Source organism: Diadema antillarum, unplaced genomic scaffold, assembly GCF_040938485.1.
Source record: "Diadema antillarum isolate AM-2024a unplaced genomic scaffold, OU_Dant_1.0 seq00000791_RagTag, whole genome shotgun sequence".
NCBI lineage: Eukaryota > Metazoa > Echinodermata > Echinoidea > Diadematoida > Diadematidae > Diadema > Diadema antillarum.
The window spans coordinates 1,646,841-1,673,611 of record NW_027271678.1 but is presented as its reverse complement, the minus strand read 5'-3'; the positions used below and the strand labels follow the sequence as shown (position 1 = coordinate 1,673,611).

General features: G+C 38.4%; 1 protein-coding gene across 3 annotated transcripts in view; it reads right to left on the bottom strand.

Moving 5' to 3' along the window:
- The window catches only part of LOC139739221 (vinculin-like), a 78,894-nt gene extending 64,870 nt beyond the window's left edge, over positions 1–14,024 (bottom strand). For all 3 annotated transcript variants that reach the window (XM_071649839.1, XM_071649838.1, XM_071649840.1), the window contains exon 1: positions 13,833–14,024. In XM_071649839.1, coding sequence (XP_071505940.1) covers positions 13,833–13,889 — 57 coding nt within the window. In that variant the 5' untranslated portion in view covers positions 13,890–14,024. The remainder of the gene's footprint in view (positions 1–13,832) is intronic.
- Between the last annotated feature and the right edge of the window lie 12,747 nt (positions 14,025–26,771).

The following is a 26,771-nucleotide window of genomic DNA, read 5'->3' as shown; positions in this document are numbered from 1 at the left end:
CTGGACAAGAAATTTGTAGGCAGTAAAGAGGTCTGAATGAGCAGACTAGGACAGTGCACCCCTGACTCACAGGGAGCTTGGCATGGTCTAGGATCCACACCCCATGCAGACTAGCCTCATTTAATGTAGGCTACCATGTCGTGCGCCTGAATTCACACTATGGACGTCCTCTCCAAGGGAAACGAAACATTGGTATTATCTAGCTTTGGGTAAAGAGTAAGAAATCACCAGAAGCTTGAAACAAAATGAATATCGGAGGCATGAAAACCAAATTATAGGCCTTATATGACTCTGTGATGTGACTGGCGATGTGAAATTCTGGTCAGTGACTACCGTACAGTACAATGTGTCAGTAGCTAGGAATGGTGTCTATGTCACTAGTCAGAAATCAAAGTGAAAGCAGGCTGAGATATGTACAATCCTCACCCATTTATAGTAAGAAAGCGCATCTTACAAGGCAGTGTAATATTAAAGGGAGATCAAGGGAGCCTCTAATTATACAGGCTGCTATGTACAGTAAGCACTAGCCCGATTGCCTGGGGCAAGTAAAAATCAAATTTGGGTGAGTGTTTTTGAATAATGAGAACAAGCACTTGCCCAAATTGGGCAAGCAAAATAAAGCCACCTTGGTATTTAAATATGTGCAAACCAATGTATGATTCTGTTTTATCCAGCTCTTTTATGGGGGGGGGGGGGGGGTAAAACAAGGTGAGGCCCAAATCTGACTCTGGTATCCAGACTGACATGTCATCTGAAAAAACAGGTTGAATAAAAAAAAAAGTGTAAAAAAACAAATGCTAAAAGTGAATTCAATGGAATCAAATACATATCAGTATTTCTTTTGACATGTAAGGATCATCAATCAAGTTCAAGATTTTTGTCATCAATCATGCACAGGCCTACAAACAAATTAGTAGATTTGTCATAGTGATTCAAAATATCAAATTTCCTCAACAAGAAAAAACAGTCTAAAGCTGCTCCTTCAATCCGATTAGTTTGAAATCTTTGATCACAAACTGTGGGAGTTAGGAAGCTGTGTACAGAGTGAGGTGTAGGCAAACAGGGCCTGTTAGGGATTGGCTGCTAAGTCTATAATAACAGGAACTCGGCCAACTGTATCAAAGGGATGGTACAGTTTCCGTTGAGATGGGGCTACAAGTTTCCGACATCTTTTGATAGTGATTCTTTTTTTTTTAGGTAATGACAAAACTCTAAATGAAATAAGAAATTGAAAGAGGATATAGAGAAATTCAAAATTTTATATGATGAAAACTGGCCTTGAAATGGCTGATATATCCAAAACAAAGCAATTCTAATAAAAGGTGGGACCCATCTTTTATTAGGATCGCTTTGTTATACTTTGTTTCTGGAAATCTCGGCAATTATAATCATAATGCACTTCATTGTAAAACATACATTATTGTAGTAACAACAAACAACATACATATGAATACATGCACCTTTCAACTATGACAAATAACAATAACATTAACATAACAATAACATTAACATAATAAAAATACAGCATCTTATGAAAATGCAAATTATAGAAGAGCAATTACACCAAATATGCCTATATCATTTCAAGAATACTTACTGCAGTTTGATTTCTATTCAAGGAACGTGTTACAAATCCATGGTTTTACTTATTTTATCAGGAAAAGTTCTGCCTAGAGGACAAGTAGAAGTTTGGTTTGACAAAATTTTGACCGGTATTTACTATTACGACATACAGTGTATGCTCAGACTGTAAAAATTGCTCCGGTCTTATTTTCTTCAAAAATTTAGGCTTGGGGTAAGGGTTGTGACAGGGTTTTAAGTTTATAGTTTCATGTGAGGATTAGGAATAGGGTTGGGGTTATGTGGTGCGTAAGTTTTGGCTTCAGTGTACAGACATTTAATGCCCATGAGCAATTGTTGCAGTCTGAGCAAATGTCATGGAACCATTTTCACCAGACCCAATCTATACAGTACACTGTACCAGTATGCCAGGAAGCTATACAGACAGCCAGGCTACAGCCTGGACAACTTTTTCACTCCTACGTGTACATCTTAGTCTGCAGGGAATAATTTTCAAACTCAAATATGATTAGCAATTTCAGCTGATGAACAATATATCACAAAGTATCCTGTACACTTCTGTGGAAGAAAACTGCTATACAAAAGTTAGTTTGTGTAGCAGTACAGTGTAAAAATGCATAGCAAATTGCAATGCGATACCAGGAAAATTATTACCTAGTCTGGCATTGGGTTTCAACTACGTATGTAGACCTACCTAAATGATTCTCTGCATAGCTTGGCATACATTTATTTGTTTGTTTGTTTATTTCATTTTTCACCGAGAAGATGGGCTGGAGAGCCCATATTCAGCTACAATAGCTGGTCTTCCATGGGGTCCAGCTGGATGTGAGGCAGGACCACTCCACCAGGTTATGCACTCTGCTCTCTTCATAATGAATGAATGAAGTCAGGATCTTTAAAGATAATAAAAAGTTTTGGTACCTCAAAAGTTTCCTTGAATATTTCCTTATCAAGTCTTAGTTTGTGTTTCAGGTTAAAGTACCTTTCATATAACTAACACTGTGAGACTTACTCGCCCCAAAGTGCTCTCATGTCTTAGTAATCATGCAATTAACTGCGACCAGCAGCCCCATACGCATAGCGACCAGCAGTCCCATACGCATAGCGTAATCGGGCTTTGCATTGTAGCATTCGGGATCATGACAGATTTAGTATCGCAGGATAAATGTCAACTTAAAATCCCAAAAATTCTTCAATTTGAAGACTTACCAATTAAGGTGAAGTACCAGGTATTGAAAACAGGCTTCGGGCAACATTTGGTTCTGCCTATAGTCCCTTTCTGTACGAATTGATGACTGAATGTGACTCGGTCGAGAGGACCTTGGGAGAGCTACCATACAGTAAATACTACAGCCAGTGCATGCGAACACATCACATGCGCACAAATTTCAAATCCATCAACGGATAAGATGTTTGTGTGTGCATGCGCTGGCTATAGTAGTCAGTGTAGTAGCCAGTAGCTCTCCCAAGGTCCTCTCGACCGAGTCACATTCAGTCATCAATTCGAAAAGAAAGGGACTATTGGCAGAACCAAACGTTGTTCGAAGCCTGTTTTCAATACTTCAACTTAATTGGTAAGTCTTCAAATCGAAGAAATTTTTGGATTTTAAGTTGCCATTTACCCGCGATACTAATTCTGTCACGATCCTGAATGCTACAATGCGAAGCCCCATTACGCTATGCGTATGGGGCTGCTGGTCGCAGTTAGCTATGCGTACAATGGGCTGCACGCTGCTGGTCGCAGTCAGTGGTTTCGTACAATATTTTTTGACGCCGTACGGCGACGGCTCTGGTACGAAACCATTATTGCTTGATTACTAAGACATGAGAGCACTTTGGGGCGAGTAATTCTCACAGACAACGTACTTTAACGTGAAACACAAACCAAGACAAGGAAATTCAGGGAAACTTTTGAGGTACCAAAACTTTTTATTATCTTTAAAATGTGCATGAGTTGTGACTCTCTCACACACAGGGCCTTTATTTTATGTATGTCCTATCCAAGGGACAGAGTGTTTTGCCTCTGTACTAGAGGGATGATATGATTACATCATGGAGGATTTCTACCTCCATGATTACACACAACATTGCTCAGCTAGACTCAGGAATTGAATCCCAGTCATATGAGTTTGGAGGCAGACACGCTACAGCTTGAGCTAAATCACCTCTGAGCCGAATCACCAACCTTTATGGTTTGATTTGAAGAATAGGAGAACTTGACCTTTGACAAGTTTACACAGTGCTTTACAGGGGGGAGAGAGAAAGGTAATATTGTCTGGAAATCTTGACATTTGATGAGGAAAAATACAGCTAGAGAGATTCCAGCATTCCTTCGCATTCCTACCTTTGACCTGAAGTGACCTCAAACCTCCCAGCAGTCTGTCTACAGCACAGCTAGGAGACGAGACAGATCTCTTCCTTCGCCTCATCTCACAGGACTCTCACTATCTCATGATATTATGAGCCAGTTTGTAAAACATTTTGCATGTCAGCCGAAGAGTCATTTGTACTTACACACTGTAACAGTCATGATGGGTTTTTTTTTAATTCACTTTGTATAGATTATAAGCATGATATGATATTCATGTTATCCCTAAAATGGTGCTTGCTGGTACATCCACCTGACTGCAAGCCCAGCATTTGGCAATATTACGGGTACTAGAAAAAGGTTGTTACTGTATTCAATGCCAGATGATAAAATGGATGCTTCTCCAAGTGTTGATTGATGGACCATCTTAATCAGCTTGTCTACGCAAGTTCATTCTTTGTTTGGCATGACTGATGATTCCATAAACTGGTTTGTCAAGCAAGCTTAACTGCATATTGCTTAGAAAATGAGGGATAAGTACAACAGTGTACCTAACCAACTGAGAAAAAGAAAGGTTATTCTAAGTATCTTCGTGCACATGACCTAAAACTATGAACTGCCTTATTTATAATGCAGTTTTGCAATACTACACGTATATTCTCATATCCTCCACAAATCCTCTAAAAGACAAGGCTTATCCTACCCTGGCCTGCCAGTCATAGTCATAGCAGTAAAGGTTTGATTGCATAGTCCTGTTTTCCTAATAGCCATTATTAGCAGGCTCCACACGTTTTGGGTCATTTGTAGTCTGGCGCTTGTACGAATGTAGACATTTTATTATTACAATGTCACTTTGCACAGTATGGGACAGCGGACACTACACTGAATAGCAGCTTGGTAGACAGCTATATTGACAGATCTTTACAACCTGAACATTGTGTGATAAAATCTGATATAGAATTGTTCCATTGTATACCCATGTAGTCATTTGGGGCTGCCTCAATGAATTGTTTGCCAATTGTGTGATAGAGAAAGAAATTGAATTCCATAAATTGAACCACATCATAATCTCGATACCTATGTAATGTCTAGTAACATACAATCGTCAGTCAATACAGTGTAGGACATATTTGACAAGTTGTACACACACTTTTTTACCAGTACTTCAAAAGTGGATATTTTCACATGAGCAATTTTCTGCACTTGGCAGGTAGGCCTACACTGTAAGATGAATTTTGCATGTTTTTAAGACTAAACCAGGCAGGGGAGCATCTAGACGAGTGCTTTAACCTCAACAATGGTCTGCTTCATGGATTATTATGAATTTGTAATTTCAGACCTTACCTTCCAATGAGAAAAAAATAAAGAAATGAAAAAAATTTGAACAAATATCAATTCATAAATAACAACATGAATAATTTAATGAAAAAATAAATGAGTAAACAAATATAAAATATCATATTGAACCCAAAAAATAAATCAATAAATCTATGATATACATGTGTAAGACTGAAAATTAAAGAGTTTTGCTATGATTCTGCAATTGATTTCCTTACACCTTTACCCTGGATCAAGGAGCTTCTGAGCTACTTGCCTGGATGCAGCTGTCCATTGAAATCAAGAGAATCCCAGTCTGGAATCCTGCAGAGATTTGTTTGGGATTCACCAAGACAATGCTAATGTGATAAAACTCTTTCACATCAAGTTTTCTCAAGAAGTGGAGATGACTCAGAGCTCTGGCTGTGAGATTTACAGCCAAGATCATGTCTGGTGGCAAACATCTGTCTGGGCTGGGCAACTTCATATGAGAAGTTAAAGGACAATTTGAGTCCACGTTCTTACAGACACGTGGATTGAGTGAATGCAGCAGTATTGGTAGAACACATCAGTGAAAAAAGTTTGAGGAAAATCAGACAGTCTCTTCATAAGTTAAGAATTTATAAAGTTTCAGTACTGCCATCATTAAACTAGAAGACTACAACAGCTTGCGATGGTGCATGCGTTGAACGATATAAAAAAAAAAATAACAATAATCAACATATCTTCACTTTTCTTGCATAAAATATACATGTACGAGCACTTGACTTGCCTCTTTCTGAAGGCCGATGGAATGATGATCTTTAACATGAATACGTCAATAGCAATGTGTACTTTTTCAAAACAAAGTAATTTTGTGGAATTCTCTCTATATTTTCCTTTACATTGTATGCATGTGACAACATACACTGTACAATGTAGTAGGCTTCTCATCCAGCAGTGACAGTGCAGACTTTCAAAATTTATAACTTTCAAATGGATTGTCCGATTTTCCTCAAAATTTCCCTGATGTGTTCTACTAGTATTGCTGCATACACTCAGTCCTTATGTGAAGGTGATCTTGCCCTTTAAGAAGGCAGACCTTCACAATGGCTGACTTGAGATGACATACAATGACAGGTGGAGTGAGGTCTAAGGTTAGCAAAGAAGACAGGACAGACATCAGCCAATGAATACTTCTTCCAGCTTAGCTCCATGGATGTCATACACTTAGAGCTCTTGGGATGCAAACATTCAACAAATCATCTCATATTCTTCAAGTCCATCTGGATAACACCAATCTGTTCAAATGCAATTTATAGGGGTCACATTACTAGTTTTTGTAGAGACATAAAGGTGTATACGCCTAAATTTTTTTTGGTGAGATAATGAAAAACCTCTCATAAACTAAGAAAGAGTATGCAATCCCAAGATCATTTCATGGTTTATCTTATGAAAATTAGTTTTCAAATGGATGAGATATCCAAAATAGTACAATCCTGATAAAAAAGTGGGAGCCTCCTTTTTATTACCTTTAATTACAATCGCTTTGTTTTATCTTGTTTTCTGATGTCTCAGCCGTTCCAAGATCAATTTTCATCCAACAGAACTTCGGATTCCTCTCAGAATGGACCTATTTTGTACTATTTCCTACAAAGTATGAAGTAATTTCTTGAATCTTGCAAAAAGTTAAAAGCCCTATCCTCACCTCCACCAATACAATTCCTTCAGTATTTTTCATAACAAGATTTGACCATGTATAAAAAATTATGTCATTTTTCCAATGACTTGAAATACACTAGACTGATATCTCATCCAAGATCCTACTGTAGGGCGGTGAGTTGGCTCAGTCCGTAGCGCGTCTGCCTCACGATCACACGGCCCGGGTTCGAACCCGAGTCTGGACTGAGCAATGTTGTGTGTAAGCATACCGTCCCCTCTAGCAAGAGGCCGAACTCTCTGCCCCTCAGATACGACATAAAATGGAGGTACCGTGTATGAGAGAGTAACAACTCATGCACGTAAAAGATCCCGCTTCATTCATTCATCGCAAAGAGCAGGGTGTTTAAACCGGTGAAATGGTCCCATCTCACATCCAACTGGACCCCATGGAAGACCAGCTTTACCCCAACGTAAATATGGGCTATCCAGCCATCTCTCAGATGGAAATGAACAAACAAACAAACTTTCTAGGATCATCTTTACCAATTCCCCCCCCCCCCCCCCCCCCCGAATGGTACCAAAATCCTTTGAAACCTTCTTGGCACCACAACACAGCCTACAGTGAAGTCCCTGACATACAATGTAGGGTGCTCTGCAAACAGCACAGCATACAGGGGACTACTGTAAAAGTGGATATTTTCCCACAACTTATTTTTCACGTTCAACCCAGTAAAGAGTTTCGCACGTTTTTAATTCCGCGGAATCGAGACAGTAAGTATGGGAACATATGGCAAGCCAAAATATTAGTGTGCTTTCTGTTTCGTACTAATTTCTGGTAGCGCAAAATGCGCGAAAAATTTCCACTTCTACAGTTCTTGGTTAAACATTCTCTTGTCCACAGATGGCGAATCATAGAGAGGATTAGATCATCCTTTGTTCACAGGATATACAGGGGACTAGATAATCCAATATTAACCAGGCAAACACAGGGAATTAATCCCCTGTCCACAAGGCATACAAACAGGCCGAAAGCTCCTGGCGCAGAAAGTGTTAGGCAGTAATATTTTGACTAGAATAAGTTTCCCTTTATTAACAGACTCCATAGCTTCAACCTTCTAGGTTATTACTTTCTACAGACATAAAGAATGTTGTAAAGCAGACGACTTAAGCATGAACAAACAAGTGATCAGATTTAGAATAACAGGAAGAATCATTTTTCTTTCTCCATTAAATTGATGACTTCCTAAAACACAGATTTATTCTTTGAAACTTTCTGAAAGTATTAAAGACCATGAAAGACCCAGTCAACCCGACAGGAAAAGTAAGACCGGAGGAACAAGTAACTTCAGCTCCAGAGTTTGCTGCTAACACACAGGATATCCTCTGCTGTTGTTACGTACCAGCCCTGTTCACACTGACATTCAAACACTGCATTATTTCTTGTGGTGGTATTTTGTAATGTACACGCATTTATATGCAAAAACAAGTGCTGCACAGTACCACAGTGCACAATTAGGGTGGTTATTCAAACTTCGCACTTAAAAATATTATGCATAAGAGATTTGAGTGCGAATCACATCACAAAATATCATAGTTCATTCTGTGCTGTATTTCTCAATTATTGTGACATTAATAACATGTCCGCACTCTCTGTCTTTTCCCCATAGGAGATGTATACAGATGCTGTACATGTGTGTGAGTGGTGATTACCGTGGAAAGGTGTACTTTCAGGCCCGAAATACCACAGTATTCCATGAAGAAAAACTGCATTGTCATGTGAATTGTTGTGTTACCTACACGTGTATCACCATGGTACAATGTAACTTTAACAAATGAGACTGGTGCTAACAATTTAACATGGTATTCAATACTTCAGGCCCTAATTGGGATGTGAATGCACCTACCGGCAACCCAAGGGGCTGGGTATAAAATCCTCTACCAGATGGCTCTATGGCTGTGTGATAAACATGGAGGGTGACTAATGAGCTGCTTCACTCTTCCTGCTTGGATAAATTAAGACAACTTCGTCTCGTTGAAAAGTTTGGCAGACTCAAAGGTGCAACTCTGGGTTTTCGCTCAGTAGTCAGGAGTTACTGTACCTGTATGAGGGCAGTTTATCCTGTACTTCACACAGTAGCATGTTTTTATTACTTTTAAACAACAACAAAAAAAATGATACTGCAAAACACGATACGGCGCGGAATGAAATTTTCGTGAATTCGAGCCGAAGGCCTTTTATGCGGCATGAAATTTTTGCGAGTTTGCTCTAACATTCAAGGGGTATAGCGTAGACAAGAACTCTCCGTATGTGCATTTTAATTTGGGGAATCTTGGCTCTTGCGAAATTTGGGAAATTAAAATGCAGGCGAACATTCCTCATTTAACAGACTTACTGCAAGGCAAAAAAGAAGTAAGAATTCTGGTCCCCAAAATGATAATCTGTGTCTTTTCACATACTTTAAAACTGCTTGGCTGTATTGAAATTTGGCTATAATGAAATTTTGACATAACGAGAGAAAACTGCTGGTCCCAAGGACTTCATCACAACAGGAATCACCTACCAGGTGCAAAAATGCATCCAGGACCACAACTACAAATTTTTGTACTGTCAAGTTTATACACTGCCCTCATTCCAACCCACGCTACGACCTCTGGCTAGATAGAGAACACCACTAAATCCCTGGCTTGGCATCCATTCTAAGAATGCAATAATAACAAACACCAAGCCTCTATGGCATTCTCAACACTGACTCATCATGCTAAAGACTGGTAGCAAAGACTACATAAGTTGTAGTAGCACACAGCAATACTATCCCGTTCCATACGGGAACCTGGTGGCCTGTGTATTAAGTCTATGGGTTTTTCAGAATTCAGTATGGAACGGGTTAAAGCATGGAGGTAATGTACAGTACCTCCATGATTAAAGGCCCAGAAGCAAGGGGTAAGAACATTGGCCCAAGCGAACTGATCTTCATTTGCTGTCCAACGGGATACATTCGAAAACTGCAACTGTAGCACTATCTGTAGCCTGCTAGAACACATTGCCTATCACTCAGCAAAAATGTGCTCAGGAAAACAGTATACAATATCCGGTAATGTTCAACACATGTTGAGATCAAATTCGGCTGTGTGTGTGCTGTGTATAAAGAGCATATGAAGGTACACAATTTGTTAGAGGGATTCCCAAATTCATCATACAGTGTAGTCGATATTTATACTTAGTAATGCGAGTCACAGGAACCTTGGCGATATTACGTGTATACACAGTCTCCCAAAGCTAGCTGGCTTTTTAAAAATAAGCTATAAAAGGCTGGCATGAGAGTAGAGAGAGAGACTAGAGTAATATAATATCACATCCTAGTGTATAGAGTAGAGACTACATAAACTTTAGACCAGGTCATACACACTACACCAGTGTAATGTGTCACAACCTGGCATTTATCCATAAGAGTACAGATTACATTGATTTAATGTCACACACTATGCCAACGATGTAATATCATATCTCTCCCTGGTGCTGAGAATAGAGATTGCATCTATACAGGTCACACACACCATCAGTCGAGGTGCTTTGCTGTGAATAAAGCTATGCAGATAATGTTTCATTCAAATGGCAGCAGCAAACTCTGGCCTATTTACAAACTCTGGCCTACATTGTCTATCAATAAATTCAAAACACTGTGTACAATGTGCACCAAAAGGTATTGATGACACAATGAGCTGCAACCATTTTATCTTGAGAGCTTTTAATTCAGAAGTGATCTTTAGCACCATAAGTTAATAACTTTACTTAGTTGATGGCAACCATCAAAATTTTCATAAATTCTGCATCTCAGAGAGGTTTGAAAGTGCATTTTTTTTTTAACCACTAATTTCTTGCTACATAATGAGATGTGAGGGTGAGGCTTGGACGTAAATGAAAAGGATACATGACTATAAAAATGTCTGAAAACTGAACTAAAAAATTACACTACAGACTCAATTATTATGCAAATTGATTTGTTGTTTGCCACACGGAGTGCGTCCTTTATTGTGGTCATGTTTGTATCAATAGCCATTCTTCTTTCTGTCTCATGCTTTCAGAGAGAAAGAGAGAGAGAGAGAAGTCAGCAAGATGAGGCAGAAAACATTCTCCTTGTACTACAGACAACAACTTTATGAACAAGGTTTCAAAAGCTTTTCAAAACCACACTTCCTCTCTCTCCATCTCCCTCTCTCGCATCCTTTGAAAAGAGTCCTTGAGTAAAGAGCTGACAGAAAGTATTTACATTTCAGAGTAGTTGAACTTTTGAAGCACTATGAAGACTAATAGTCACGTCTAATTAATGGAACAATGTTATCAATGGAGGTATCTTTAGCCATAAAAGGTATCAAAGAAAATGGGACTCATTTATCATGTAGGAACATGTCCCATTTAATAAAGATCTCCCTTTTCTTTTCTTTTTTCTTCTTCTTGTGTTTTTAAAAGAAAGGAGGGAAAAAAATGGGGCCCTATACAAGACAATTTGCACAGACAATACTGACATAAATCAAACATAAAAATATATTTTAGAGATATCAAACAAGAATATTAGATTTGTTTTTCTTCTTCTTCTTCTTCTTCTTCTTTCTTATCCTTAAAGGGATATGGCATGCAACTTTTATCCCAAAGACAAAATTGACCAGTGTGTTTGCTTTGAGTCATACAGTGTGTGGCCCTACTCAGAGGCTGTTGAGAAATATCCTATTCAAAGGGGAAATTGGACTTTTCTTGACCGAGTTTATAATGAGGTACATTTGTACAGAGCTTGGTAGATCATTCCACTCAGTGAGCAAAGCAAACTCGTCAATATTTTCCCTTGGACGGTATGTTTGTAGTGTCAAGCATGTTGATTTTTTCCTTGTTTTTTTGTCAAAGCTTGCATGAACAGATTTAAAAACAAAACCAAAATGACATAAAAATAAATCTAAACCCGTTCTGGATTCACCACTCAGATGATTGGTTACCATGACAACCTATCTAGTCTCAATTGAGTCGTGTCCTGTTGAATGGGAAACAGTGTGTCAGAACAAGTTATAGTTCATTTCACAACCCCTTTAGAAGTTATTTCACTTCTGGAAAGTCCACAGCACTAATTGGGTTGCTTTCAAGTTAGTATCAACTACATATCATGCCATCGTTGGCGTAAACCACAAAACTGCAGCTATCACTTTTTCTTTCTATCTTTGTAACATGATATTTGTGGTACATTTATGGATGAATCGAAATTAAATTTCCAAATACTTTCAATGATTGAATAGGCAAAGCAGACATGGGTCTTCAAACTAAAAAGTGAAACTATTCTATGCAGAGCTAACATTTTGAAAGTGAGTTTTGTTGATCCTAAGGAAAACTGAACAAAGAAATAAGGAAATATCTGTGATACCTTAACTACTTGCCAAATTGCAAAATTTTGCATTTCATGCCTGTACATACATCTCTGAGCAATTTCTACAACCGAAATCACAAGTACTTTTGTAAACTTGCTCAAAGTGACTACCACTGCAGTGTCACTTTAATTTGTCCTGCACTGAGTAGTAGAGTATAGTGCACACTACACATTAAATGGTTGTAGTAGCACATTGCAAAACTCTCACAGTTGGGACCACCACACATAATTTTCTTTGTTTTTGTGCTGTTGTTGTTGTTTATTTGTTTGTTATTCTTCTCCTTTGCAAAAGACCAGGGAAGGAGTTCCAACTTTTAGACATGCTTACAAATGTAATTTAATTTCCGCAAAGGTATGTTTCCATGGATATGGGTGAACGTAACATTGACCCTTGTCGGTCTTGGTATACAAATCACTTTTTATACATTTATAAACTAGAAAAGCACTCTGAGAGTGCAGACCTCCGCCAAGCAGCTACTTTCCACTGATGATCTTGCTCTTCCCAAAGAGATTTTCCTCCTCTCCACCACTGGGGAAAAGTTCTTTGGGCTCTTCCATAGAGATCAGAGATTTCCATCCATAGGTAAAATTGTATAAATGCTGAAAAATCGCCCGATTTCCCAAAATAGTTCAAGACTTTGTTACATAAACCCTTACCAGCATGGCGCGCATAGCCCAAGCAGAAACTAGAGCAAGCGCTTTAGTGCGCGTTTGAAAACCCCAAAAATGCGCAGCTTCAATTCCCAAGTTCATTGACCCTACCCGTCAAAATATCAAAAATCCTTCATAAATTCCATTAAAATTCTCGGATCACTACCAAAATTTAATCGTTTGTTACTGGTACTTGTGCCATTCTCAACCTTTCCTCTAAGTTTCATCCAAACCTGTTCACTACTTTACAAGTTTAATTGTATTTTGCACACGGACAAACAAACAAACAAACAAACAAACCAAAAGTAACGAAAACATAACCTTCTCCCCTGGCGGAGGTAATAATTACTGTTGATTATCTATCACAAGACTCTAACAATCCTAGAGAACATACACGTGTATGGAGGGCTGACAGTCTATAATGGGATTGGATGTTTTTGTTTGTTTCTTCACTGTTTTTTACTCCTTTCTTTCTGGACTTTGTTTGGCAATGAGACAACACAACTTGATGCATCGTCATTAAAAAAGACAAGAATCATTAATATACTTCAGTTTATTCAATTCATTTTCTCAGCATTGCAAAGTATCATTTCTAAATTCAATGACAAATTAAACACCATTTCATCTGGTCAAATAAAAGAGTAATAATTCATCTACTATCTAGATTTTCTACACTTAGATCTAGAAACTTGATGTACATGATCTTTATTTTTGTCAATTTGCCAAACAGGAAAAGAACTGGAGAAAAATGAATTTGAACCCAATGTAAATGGCAATATTTCAATATTGAAAAGTCAAAGAGTGTTGCCCTCCTCCATAGGACTAGACCGTATCGATACGGTCGTCCCCTGTTCACACACGGGAACACTCCGGGGTAGGGCGAGTACACACATTTGGTGAGTCACAAAAATAACTTCACACTTTACCTGCTGGGCCACAGGATCTAGAATAGCCTCGATGGTTTTTGTGTGGAACACAGGCATGGCAGTCACCAGGAATGCACCAAACGAGATGAAATATTCCGAGGATTTTCACAAATGTGACTGCAATCACGGTGGTAAAAACGTTCACGAAAATCAACAGCAGACACTCCACAATTTTAGATCTCCTCCACCTCTCACCACACGGACATGGAAACAGCCAAGCGCTGAAGATGATGAAGTTTATGCACGGTATACACTGCACACTGTACTACACACACACTAGTACACACACATGCTCCGCGCCCGAGCTACGCACAGTGTGTGTAACAACCTCCCAATATCTGGCGCACGCCTAGATAGATGCGGGATGCACACACTGTAATGCTGTACTGACCCCGCAGTGCCCACATTCCAAAACCCCACCCTCCTATGCACCCAATAGACCTTTGCTAGTCTTTTTAACAGACTCATTCTTCTCCTTGCCTACCTACTCCATTCTGCCTGTCATTGATTCTTTCTTTAATGATTTCTTTCCTTTCTTTCAACTTTCATTTCAGTTTTAATATCTCTAGGTGAATACATGTGCTATTACTTTTTATGATGCATAGTTGCACTTAAACTCTGTAGACACTGCATATGAATGCAAATTAGAAGTTATACTTTCAGAAGAGTTTGTTCGCAAAAACAGATAAGTCAATTTTTGAAGATTTTGAAGTACGGTCACTGTCATAAAGTACAAAATTATACCTTTTAAATGATATGTTGGTCACTACATATAAAGGTACATTTTTGAAGTTATGGTTAAAAGAACCAAAAATTTTCTTATTATTCTCTTTATCTTTCTTGACCTTTAATCGCAAATATCTCCATTTGGCAAATATGGACTTATCGGTTTTTGCGAACAAACTCCTCACTTAATAAAATGGAGGATTACAAAGTTTAATAGGGTGCAAGATAATTTCTGTCACCTTTGTGGACTAGCCTGGTTGTCACTGACAAGATATAAACATTAAAAACTACTGATCAGTCACAAGTTTTCCTTATAACACAATGATTTACGGTTATTGAATGATTGTTGGTAGTTGTCCCTACAAGGGGTTTGTGTTACATGTATGTGAATGGTTTGTGAAAAATAAATTGAAATTGAAATTGAAATTAATATTGCTGACAACCAAACTGTCATCTCTCATCTATCCTACTCCCTTCCCTAAGCCCATAGATAATATGCGCACTTAAAATCTTAATGTGCACTTTATAGAAGTAGGGCCTAGTTCGTTATCATCATCAGTAGAAATCTAGAATCATTCTTTTTTTCAGAAATTATGATTTAAAAATGTAAAACAAAATATGTGATACAGCTCAAAGTGAAAATCTGTTAACTTTTTCTTCCTCTCTACCTGCAGAATTTTCTTCTTACCTCCCGAACATGATTCAGATGATTATGTTGTTGTAGTATATTCTTACAATGCAAAATGTTGTCAGTATACTATAATTTGCAGATACTTTAAATCAAGTGTTGAATAGCTTAAATTGTAGAACCTATCGCTTGCCAACAAGTTTGAAAAATAATGCAGAAAGATGTAGAGGTAGCAGATCATAAATCCACAGTCTATTCACAGACTCTTGGGGGTCTGACGATGCTAATTAACTTATTGGTTATTGGTTGGTTTTTTGTGTTTTTTTTTTTACAGATTTGTCTGCCGTATACAGCTATGGACCATTATGACATTCAATGTTATGTAGAAAAGCAGAAATTATGCATATCTTTCATTAAATATTAACTCCATATTCTGCATGTGAAATTATGCAAAAGGACCATAACGATATACGTGTAGCTGGGTTTATCGACAATCCTGCAAATTTCAACCCAAATGACTTCATGGATTCACTTGCAAACATTTATACCCTTACTTAAATGAAATCTATACCAAATATAATTATTTTTATCAGAAATTAGAAATTGTATTTAATCAACACACATTATATAGGGCGGAGAGCTTTCTAGATTCATCTATTGTGTGTGTGTGTGTGTGTGTGTGTGTGTGTGTGTGTGTGTGTGTGTGTGTGCGTGCGTGTGTGTGTGTGTGTGTGTGCGTGTGTGTGTATGTGTGCTCCCCTATTGATAACGAATAAGGAAGAACCAGGGCCGTGTGTCATTATCACACTCCTCATAGATTGATTCTTGTCGAATGCCATCAGATCCAATGCCCTGATATCACACCGTAATATCAGATCATTTTCCGGGTTTGTGTTATTGACAGTAAATGGAAATTGCCGTCCGCAAAAGGAAAAACAACTCATCATTTATCCTGTCTGAATAGAAGAGATAAACTATAATTATTTGCCATATTTTATACCGCAAAGCAACTGGCCTAATATGATGAAATACACGGAAGTTTTCAACTTTATACTTAGTGCCACATTTGCACAGAGAACTTTGAAAAAGCATCCATGCATTATTGAGATGAATTGCAAGCAACTTTGAATAATGTTATGATCTGAAAATCATGGAGTATTCTTTGAATAAAACTAGTGACTGGAAAAAACAAAGAAAATCAGTCATTTTGCCATCATATCCCGTAAAACATGATACTAGTCCAAAATTAACATTCACAATGTCAATCATAATGATTTGAAGTTCATCATTGTATAAATGAAATTTCCCGTCAGGCTTAGCACGTACACAAAATAACATAGACTACATTAATTTCACTTATCACTTCACTAAGTTACTCTGTGGGATGTATCATTCTTATACGCCTTCTTCAAGAACCTGCTGGCGAGAATGGAATTCTAGGGCCTGCATTTACGATAGAAGTTAAGTTAATAAAGTCGCGTTTAATTATGGGAATGATACGTTTCTCAAATGGATCTTTTCCAGAGATACTGACATTATCTACTCCAGAAGCGGTGATCCAAACTGCGTTATGCAAATTTAATGTCAAGATCGCCCGAATTAATCCCCTTCGTACACACTGCTGAAATTGCCGGAGTGTTTAGAGATCAAAATAATATTATGGTATGTATCCAGTAGGGGTCCTGATATAATCAATGGCTTGATTACCAAAGAGCAGTTGGGTTTTCGTCCAAAACACTCGGCAGATTGAACTTACACTAAATCATGCTCAATTATTAGAACCATGGGCGTCACCAGGGGGGGTGCGTTGGGTGCGAACGCACCCCCCTTCAGACCCTTTCAGAGCAAAAACAATTCGCACCCCTGGTTCTGGCAGCACTGATTTTATACATATCTACTAGTATACAAGTGTATTCTATACAGTGTTTACTATTTAGATAGATTTTGGACATCCTTCCCATGCTTGGTCACTTCGACGCCACCTCGCTGGTCATACCTCCCCCAGTCATGAACATAAACCGACACCCTTGACTACCAGTGGCGGATCCAGGGGGAGGGGCTCACCGGGCGTCCCCCCCCCCCCCGCCCCCTCTTAATTTCCAAAGCGAAAAAGTATAGCTTCAAACGGCAGTTTTTGGACTGTAAAATGTCAAAATTTCAAGCTCGCTCGCTCCGCTCGCTGGCATTTAGTCGTAATGCCATTCTCCTGAAGATGCTGCCAGTAATTGCCGGCAGCTCCACCCGGTGCGCCCCCCCCCCCCCCTTACTGAAAAAAAGAAAAAAAAACATTTATATATATATATATATATATATATATATATATATAGCTACAAACGGCAGTTTTTGGACTGTAAAATGTCACAATTTTCAAGCTCGCTCGCTCCGCTCGCTCGCATTTAAATTCTCCTGATATTGCTGCCAGTAATTGCCAGCAGTTGCGCCCGGTGGCATGCGCTCCACCCCCCCCCCCCCCCTTAATTTCCAAAGCGAAAAAAATATGGCTAAGAACGGCAGTTTTTGGACTGTAAAATGCAAAATTTTCAAGCTGCTCGCATTAATCGTTATGCAATTCACCTGATGTTGCTGCCAGTAATTGCCAGCAGTTCCGCCCGGTGCGCCCCCTCCCTTAATTTCCAAAGCGAAAAAAATATGACTAAGAACGGCAGTTTTTGGACTGTTAGATGTAAAATTTTCAAGCTCGCTCTCTTCGCTCGCTCGCATTTAATCGTTATGCAATTCACCTGATGTTGCTGCCAGTAATTGCCAGCAGTTCCGCCCGGTGCGCCCCCCTCCCTTGATTTCCAAAGCCAAAAAATACGGCTAAGAACGGCAGCTTTTGGACTGTAACATGTAAAATTTTCAAGCTCGCTCGCATGTAATCGTTATGCTCTACTGATATTGCTGCCAGTAATTACTAGGAGTTGCGCCCGATGCGCCCCCCTTAAATTCTAAAGCGAAAATATATAGCAACAAACGGCAGGGTTTTTTTTTTTTTTTTTACTGTAAAATGTCAAAATATTCAAGCTCGCTCGCTCCGCTCGCTCGCATTTAATTGTTATGCCTTTCTCCTGATTTTGCTGCCAGTAATTGCTGGCAGTTGCGCCCGGTGCGCCCCCTTTATTTCCAGAGCGAAAAAATATAGCTCCAAATGGTAAATTTTTTACTGTAAAATGTCAAAATTTTCAAGCTCGCTCTCTTCGCTTATCGCTCTCTTCGCTTACTCGCATTTAATCGTTATGCCATTCACCTGATGTTGCTGCCAGTAATTGCCAGCAGTTGCGCCCGGTGCGCCACCCCCCCCCCCCCCCCTTAATTTCCAAAGCAAAAAAATAATGGCTACAAACGGCAGTTTTGGGACTGTAAAATGTCAAAATTTTAAAGCTCGCTCGCTCCGCTCGCTCGCATGTAATCGTTAAGCCATTCTCCCGATATTGCTGCCAGTAATTTGTCGTTTCACACCGTCATTCCATAATCCATTTATAGGGGGACAACCCCCTCCCACAACCTCCCCCCTTAATCGTTCCGCTTGTTCGGGCTCGGTCGCGTTCATGACATCAGTGTAAGAATTATTACTAGAAGTTCATTTGAATTATACCATTTATAGGCAAATTGTTCAAGAACAATTTACTTCAAAATGTACTGATACCTTAAACAAGTGGGACTGTTTCAAGTCGATAAAACACGCAAAATACCTGCATCAAATTGCACCATTTACAACATCAAAATGAAAAAGTGCTCACCGTGGGAGGGGGACACTCCCTCCCACATCCTCCCCCTCGCTCACTCCTCTCGCTCTTGCTTGGCCGCGTTCATGATATTCAGTGTAAATATTAAAACAGGACGTTTATTTGGATTATACTATTTTATAGGCAAATTGTTCGATATTAATCTACATCAAAATATACTGCTTTACTTTAAACAAGTGGGACTGTTTCAAGTCGATAAAACAAGCAAAACATGCATCAAATCCCCCTCGCTCTCTCCGCTTGCTCGGGCTCGGTCGCGTTCATGACATCAGTGTAAGAATCAATACAAGAAGTTTATTGAAATGATATAGTTTATAGGCACATTGTTCAACAACAATTTCATCAAAATGTACTGCTACCTCAAACAAGTGGGACTGTTTGAAGTCGATACAACATCAAAATGCAAAAAGTTCTCACCGTGGGAGGGGGGGGGGACAACAGGCACTTCCACACTCTTCCCCCCCCCCCTCCCCCCCCCCCCCCCCCCCCCCCCAAGATGAAATCCTAGCTACGCCGGTGCCCTTTCCCCGCTTGGTTTCCCTCAAAAACAGTAAAAGTCTAGGGATCGAGAGCTTCCTATATTCCAAATGTCTGTCAAAAAAAAAAAAAAAATCTCGTTACATTAGGGTCAAAACGCACCCTCCTTGAAAAAAAGCTGGTGACGCCCCTGTTAGAACAAAAGGTGAATTCTTTCGTGTAGGTTTCACTTGACAATCTAGTGTTCAACGGAATTCCTTGCCGCACTCACAAAATAATGAAAATTCTGCTTCTCAAACTTGTGATCAGTGTATAGGCGTACACAGCAAGAGGCCATAAAACACCTTTTACTATATGTAATTCTGGTATTGTAACCAAGTTTGTTAATGACTGCACATCCAGAATTATAAATCACTCTCCTCGCTGGTGACACCCATACAGGGCTGTCCTGTATAGCAAACAAGCAAATCAAGAGTTTGTACAAAATAATACCTTTCAAATGATAATAATATTGGTCACTACATATAAAGGTACATTTTTAAAGTTATGGTCAAAAGAAGCAAAAATGTTCTTATTATTCTCTTTATTTTTCCATACCTTTAATCGCAAATATCCCCATTTGACAAAATATGGACTTATCGGTTTTTGCGAACAAACCCTTCAAATTGAGACCATTACTCTGTTTGTTCTATCCCTGGCCCGTTTCTCATCCAGAACCGAGTCTATGCACGTTATAGTACCTGCTGCAGCAGCAGCTCTCATTATTCGTGACGCCAATATTTTTCTTGTCTGATAAAGAAGTAACTATTAATGCCACAATGAAAAACAAAAACAAAAACAAAAACAGGGTCCACGACTTACCACTGACATTATGTTAAGGGGAAAGTTATTCCTCCCGCTTTTTGAAAGAGGTAATTCAAGTGCTCTGTCATTATGCTAGAAAATGAAAATAATTTCTTTGATTTTCTTCATACGTCATTGTCTTTGTTAAATCGTGCTGCAATGGCAGCAATTAAACACTCACAACTTCGGAATGGATTGTTTGATTGTCGATTGTTTTGGATTGTTAGATGTTTTGCTGCATTAGCTCCCTCCACGTTACATGATCATTTCATTTAAGGTGTTTGTTTTTTGTTTTTTGTTTTTGGTCAGTCATGCTTTATATAAACGCAAAACATCAACACACACACACACACACAAAAAAAAAAACTTGCTGGGTTACAGTAATGTTCATTTTTCAGCTTCTTTTCACTAAGTCTTTCACAAGAACCTTATTTCATTTTCGGATTAACGAGCCTTTGGAACAACGCCACCAAAGTTTTTGAAACAATTGATTCTATAACATTTTCGGATTAACGAACACTTATAGTTGCAGGGATTATTTGTGCGTTTCGGAATAACGAATCTTCGGAGTATAATGAACCTATCACTCTAAAAACGCAAATGTTGAATCAGCATTTTTAAAGTGCTGCATCCAACTTTTAAGATAACATTTTGAATGTTGAATCTAGCAGGAAAACCAACACTTTAAAAATGTTGTCACTCCTCGGCCCTTTTAAATGCTAATTCAACATTTGTGTTTTTAGAGTGTATTCTTGACGAAGACTGCACATTCAGCACAGAGCTGCATGCGCTCTAGCGCCATCTTGCGACGGAACCATTACAGCCTTGTCGCCGTTTCTTATTGATTTCATAATGAAATCAGTCACTTCGCTGATCGTCATGACGATTCCAAATATCAGTATTCATGACGCCATCTTGCGGTGAGACTAGTGCTCAACATTCAAAGTCTAACTCGGGTAAACAGAGAGAGAGAGAGAGAGAGAGAGAGAAAGACAATGCATTAACAAAAGTCTATAACAGCACACAGAATTACCATCTTCGGAGAGTTTAAAAATGTGCCAGGGGAGAGGAGGATTCATTGAGTAAATCCTTACTGTTGGGAGCTTGAGAGGTCCAACACTTTTGAATGCAACTTGCTGTTGACAGTCCTATCAAAGGAGATATCTTCTTTTTAAGTATGAATTATATATATATATATATATATATATATATATATATATATATATATGAAGGGTTTGTTTGCAAAAACCGATAAGTCCATTTTTGAGGATTTTGAAATACGATCTCGGTCATAAAGTACAAAATTATACCTTTGAAATGATATATTGGTCACTACATATAAAGGTATATTTTTGAAGTTATGGTCAAAAGAAGCAAAAATTTCCTTATCATTCTCTTTATTTTTCTTGACCTTTAATCGTTAATATCTCCATTTGGCAAATATGGACTTATCGGTTTTTGCAAACAAACTCTTCATATATATATATATATATATATATATATATATATATATATAATAACGTTTTGAGGATAATATATGATTATGTGATAAAAACCTAATTCAGTCTAATGCCATTTTAGGTCTTTATCACATATATATATACAATGTATATATATATATATATATATATATATATATATATATATATATATAATTATCCTCAAAACAACAAACCACATTTTTTTTTTTAAACAGAGGTTGTTCTGATAATAATTATAAACATGCCAACTATGGCTGATTGTTATGTGTACCAGTTTGAACTTCGATAATCATGCATTGATGATTGTGTTCAAAGAGTAGTGAAGTCGTGATGTAACATAATTATGATTGTCGTCGGTCTTTGTCTTCGTTTTCGATTTTTTTTGTCTTTCTCAGTTGCATGGCAATTCTATTCGCTTTGATGGGCATTCCTCAATGCACAAACCGCGTGACTTAAAATCAGGGGATCAGTTTCATTCATTTGATATCACAAGGAGAGAGAACATTCGAAGAAACCGTGCCGTCTAGGCCTATATACGTGAATTGAAAACCATCCAAATAAGTTGCAACCTATATGAATAATGTTTTGCAGTTGAGTTCATGATACATGAACAGATTGAAATCCGTGAAGAGATTTTTTTTTTTTTTTTTTTAACTTTGGCCCACGAGTTTTTTGGTTTCCCCCATACATTATATCATTTTTTGCCATTTTTGTCCATTTTTTTTTGACGACTTATGTACTTAAGTTTGCATCAAAATGTTTCTCTGGACATAATTTTGGGTTTATCATGGGTTTTGTTGTAATTTCTCATTATATTTTTGATTTCTCCCTTTTTACCCCCCCCCCCCCCCCCCCCCCCCTCGTTGCGCGGCCCCGTATAGTCACATAATAATGACAGGATATGTTGCGTGTGCAAGTTTTTGTATGTGTGCGACAGCGGTGGTGTGTGACTGCCTGATCATTCATTGATTTGCATTATACCCAATGTTGCCTATACCGGTATTTTTCACTGTAACCCCCCCCCCCCCCCCCCCCTCCATGTTGTATGAAATGTATCCATAGGCTATACAGAGAGAAACTGATAGTATAGGGCATACATACTATAGGACATGGGCGAGAAATAAAAGTAAATCACATTAGAAAAGGAATATAATACGATAGAAAGGAATACACGAAATACATCAATTTCATTTATTTAGCAACCGTTTTGTTTTGTGTTTTTTTTTCTTTTCCCGTCGCCCTTCCATCAATGTTAAAATCTCATTCAAACTTGTGTATTATGTTATAAAGATATCATGAAAGTGAAAGACATGATAGAATATGTTGAGGGCCCACAGTGAAAGTTATTTCATGGATATTTCCTACCACAGCCGCACGGCTCAGATCAAAGGTTGAACACAATCCATGCATCTGATATCGCTAGTAGCCTTGGTCAGAACAAACAAACAACACTCGTACTAATTCGGTCTGATCACGTAAAATGACACGGATAATTCGCATCGATGTGAAATCCTATCTTGTTTTTGGTCTTGTTCATATTTTTGTTATGTTTGTGTGTATGTGTGTGTGTGTGTGTGTGTGTATGTGTGTGTGTGTATGTGTGTGTGTGTGTGTGTGTGTGTGTGTGTGTGTGTGTGTGTGTGTGTGTGTGTGTGTGTGTGCTTAGTTCTTATCTTGTGTGAGATAACATTTTGTTTGTTTGTTGTTCCTAAACATTCAGCTCTATGAGCGCCGAAGGGTCGGCTATACATGTCGACTGAACTTCCAGGGTTGGACGCGTCCGGGTATAATAGTGATGGAACGTCTTGTCCTGTATCAGGGAATGTGGTTTTAGAATATCCGATATGCCATTCAGGAAATGTCTTGGGTTTGTGGAGAATGTTTTGCACAGATCGGAGAATGTCCTATCGATTCACAAGGGGGTTAGGGGCGGATCCAGGTATTCCGTGGGAAAAGGGGAGGTGCCTTTGCAAAATTAAGGGGGCGGATTTTTATTTCTTTTGTTTTAACCAAATCAAAGAGTGGGCGCGCACCCGTTGTGCCCCCCTCTGGATCCGGTAGTGAGGGTTGCTCTCCAATTGCTTGATTATATGCACCTTGGTCCAAATGCGTCGAAAAGGATCTGTAAGGTATAGGACCTACGTCGACAATTCCCGCTTATTTTTTCTTTCTTTCGTTTGCCGTTTGTAGCCTATAGGGGTAAAAAGACAACAACAACAACAACAACAACAAATCACGAAACGCAATTCCGATATAAGGATTAAGGTAAGAGCACTAATAAGTGTTGTGGATTCAGTTACTTAAAAGGACAAAGCATTAATTGTTATTCAGCTATTTTCCTTAATTCAGACAAAATTCAGGATATTATACATTGCCACATCAAAAGTAGACGAAATTGTTACCACGGTAAAGATATTCGAGACTTCAAATTCTTCTTACATGCCTGGAAAGAGAAATGGGAATTGAGAGGAATTTACGATGAAGAACTCGAAAAGGCGGAAAACTCATGAATAATGATCATGTTTGAATATAGGTGCCAATTATACTGCTGGTTACAAGTTTTATACTCCGCAAACATGAAAATAATTTGATTATTTATTGGAAAGTGAACATAGCATAATCACGGCTCTTCAGTGGTTAGGAATACCTGTATACATAAACATGAACAATTTTAATGACAATCATAAGCAAAAACAGACAAACGCCATTTTCATTTTTTTTCAAGTAACGAAGTCTTCATCAAAAATATCATTTTTAAAATAACTCTTCACCCGTTGATAAATATTTTGAAGACGCATGAATATTATAGGGCCTATACCTCTGTACCACATATATTTTTATTATCATCTTATAGTGATTTTCATTATATAAAATCTCAATATCTCAAATTGATAAAATGGATACCTGTGTTAGAAATTCGTATAAAAAGTTCTTTGAATACAGGCCCACATTTCTAATGGCATGGTGTATGTATGTGTCTGGTGGTCTATTGGTTTGTTAGAATGTTACGATACATAGGCTAATCATAGAATGGCATTGTTGAATTTCACTCAGGGTCAGGGATTAACACTAATACCGGTATGCCTATAGGCCTGATGATAATGGTTAATAGAGACCCTTAATGAATGAGTATACTATTATTTGCAATCATAAGACTGTGCACAGGATTTCGCCTTGGTCTCATGCCAATTGCCTTACTCGCACACCGACGACTTACTGTATCCAGGGTTGCTGTTATCAAAATAATCTTTCACTCGCGGATCTGTACTCTTTCTATTTCATTTCACGTCTGTTTTGTTTAAACTACAGTATTCACCGTCATTAAACAGTCAGAAATAGCAGTTGAATTGAACACCCGCTTTGTTATTTTTATGACTCTAGTTCTACTTTCATTAATTTAGCATAAATTCCTGAGACAAACGTTAACGGCCCTCCAAAGATTCATCGAGATCCATTTTCCCGCCTTTTTCCAGCTATGTATGAAGCCACGTGTGGGAGGCGGGGTCGGCCAGCTGACGAGCCACGCGACCATCACGTCACTCCATTCAGCCGGCCAGCTCGCCGCTCCGTCACCCAGGTACCCCGTCACAACAATCCGTCTCGGCTAGTCTGGGGGAAAGACCGCACATTCATAATCACCGACGAGCAACTAAGAATTCCTGACATTACTAGCGAAATTTGTTGTTTTCTTTTAGATGTATTACTGGTACCTAGAAATATTCTGTAAATGTAACGGCGCGACACCACTGAATGACCATTACCATCCTGGTCAAAAACTACACACTAATTAACCCGTCATAAGAGAAAGACTTTTTCGTTTCGACAATTAGAATTGTGCAGTGTAGAGCCCGTGTGCTGCATATTAGTAGTGAAACATGATATCGAAATAAGCAAAAAAAAAGAAAAAAAAAAGAAAAAAAGAAGATGATGATGATGTAAGTAGGCGCTATACTACCACGCAACAAAAGGAGTAGGCATGAGTGTCCAGTATAGGCTAATTACACTTCAATCGTGAGGGTCAACTTGTACTTGTAAGTCAAGTTCAACACCTGCTACACGCAAATTGCATTGTGACATCATCACATAGGCCCCTACGTGACACTAGATCAGTTTGGACGAGATAATTAATATCTTCTCTCTTTTTTTTTTTTTCACAAGCTTCTTGTCTTTGTACAATGGAAAAAAATAGGCTAGTTAAGGCAATGGTTTACAATGATAATGGAAATAACAGTCCATAGTAATGATGCTGACATTGTAAGCCCTAATGATAAAGATGTCAATAACATTCTAAAAGAAATAGAAAAAAAAATGAAGCAGGGAGCGAGCGAAAAGAAAGGAAATGTGTTTGCATAGCTTAAACGGAGGAGATATTCCATATTCGGTAGATTTTTTGTTTGTTTGCGGGTGTCACATAGAAACTTTTTCTTGGCAGGTGGTTACAAGCATCCTATGTTTGCATGATAATTAGTGTATAGGCCTATAGGCCTATATAGACGAACAAATGTCTATTTATTTGTTGACCGATCTATATCTGTGCAGATATATAATTGCATAGACACCTGGTAGACCTATATAATATATTAAAAAGAACATGGGGGAATAAAAGGACTGAAAATATCCAAAACATAGAGGTTTAATCTAAGCCAGTGTCTACTTTGAGTAAGCTCTACCAGTGGCACAAAAAAAACCCAACAACAACAACCATCATAGGCCCACACTCATCCAAAGAGACTGAAATAGATCGAAATGACCAGACGTCAACAGGTGATACAGCAAAAAGGAAGAGGATGAACATAAACAAGATATTCATGAAGGGTGAACAACGAAAGAGACATATGATTATGAGAAAGGAAACATCATTTTCAAAAGATGAACAGACATAGAGTTGTGTTTCTCCTTTGAACAAGGTTTGCAAAAATTAAAACTTTAGTTGTTTTTTTCTCTCTTCTCGCGGTTACGCGCTTTTTATCGTCTGTATAGTGCAATCTTGATGAACAAGGAAAGAAATTATCCACCTCAAAAACTGTAAATTGGTACA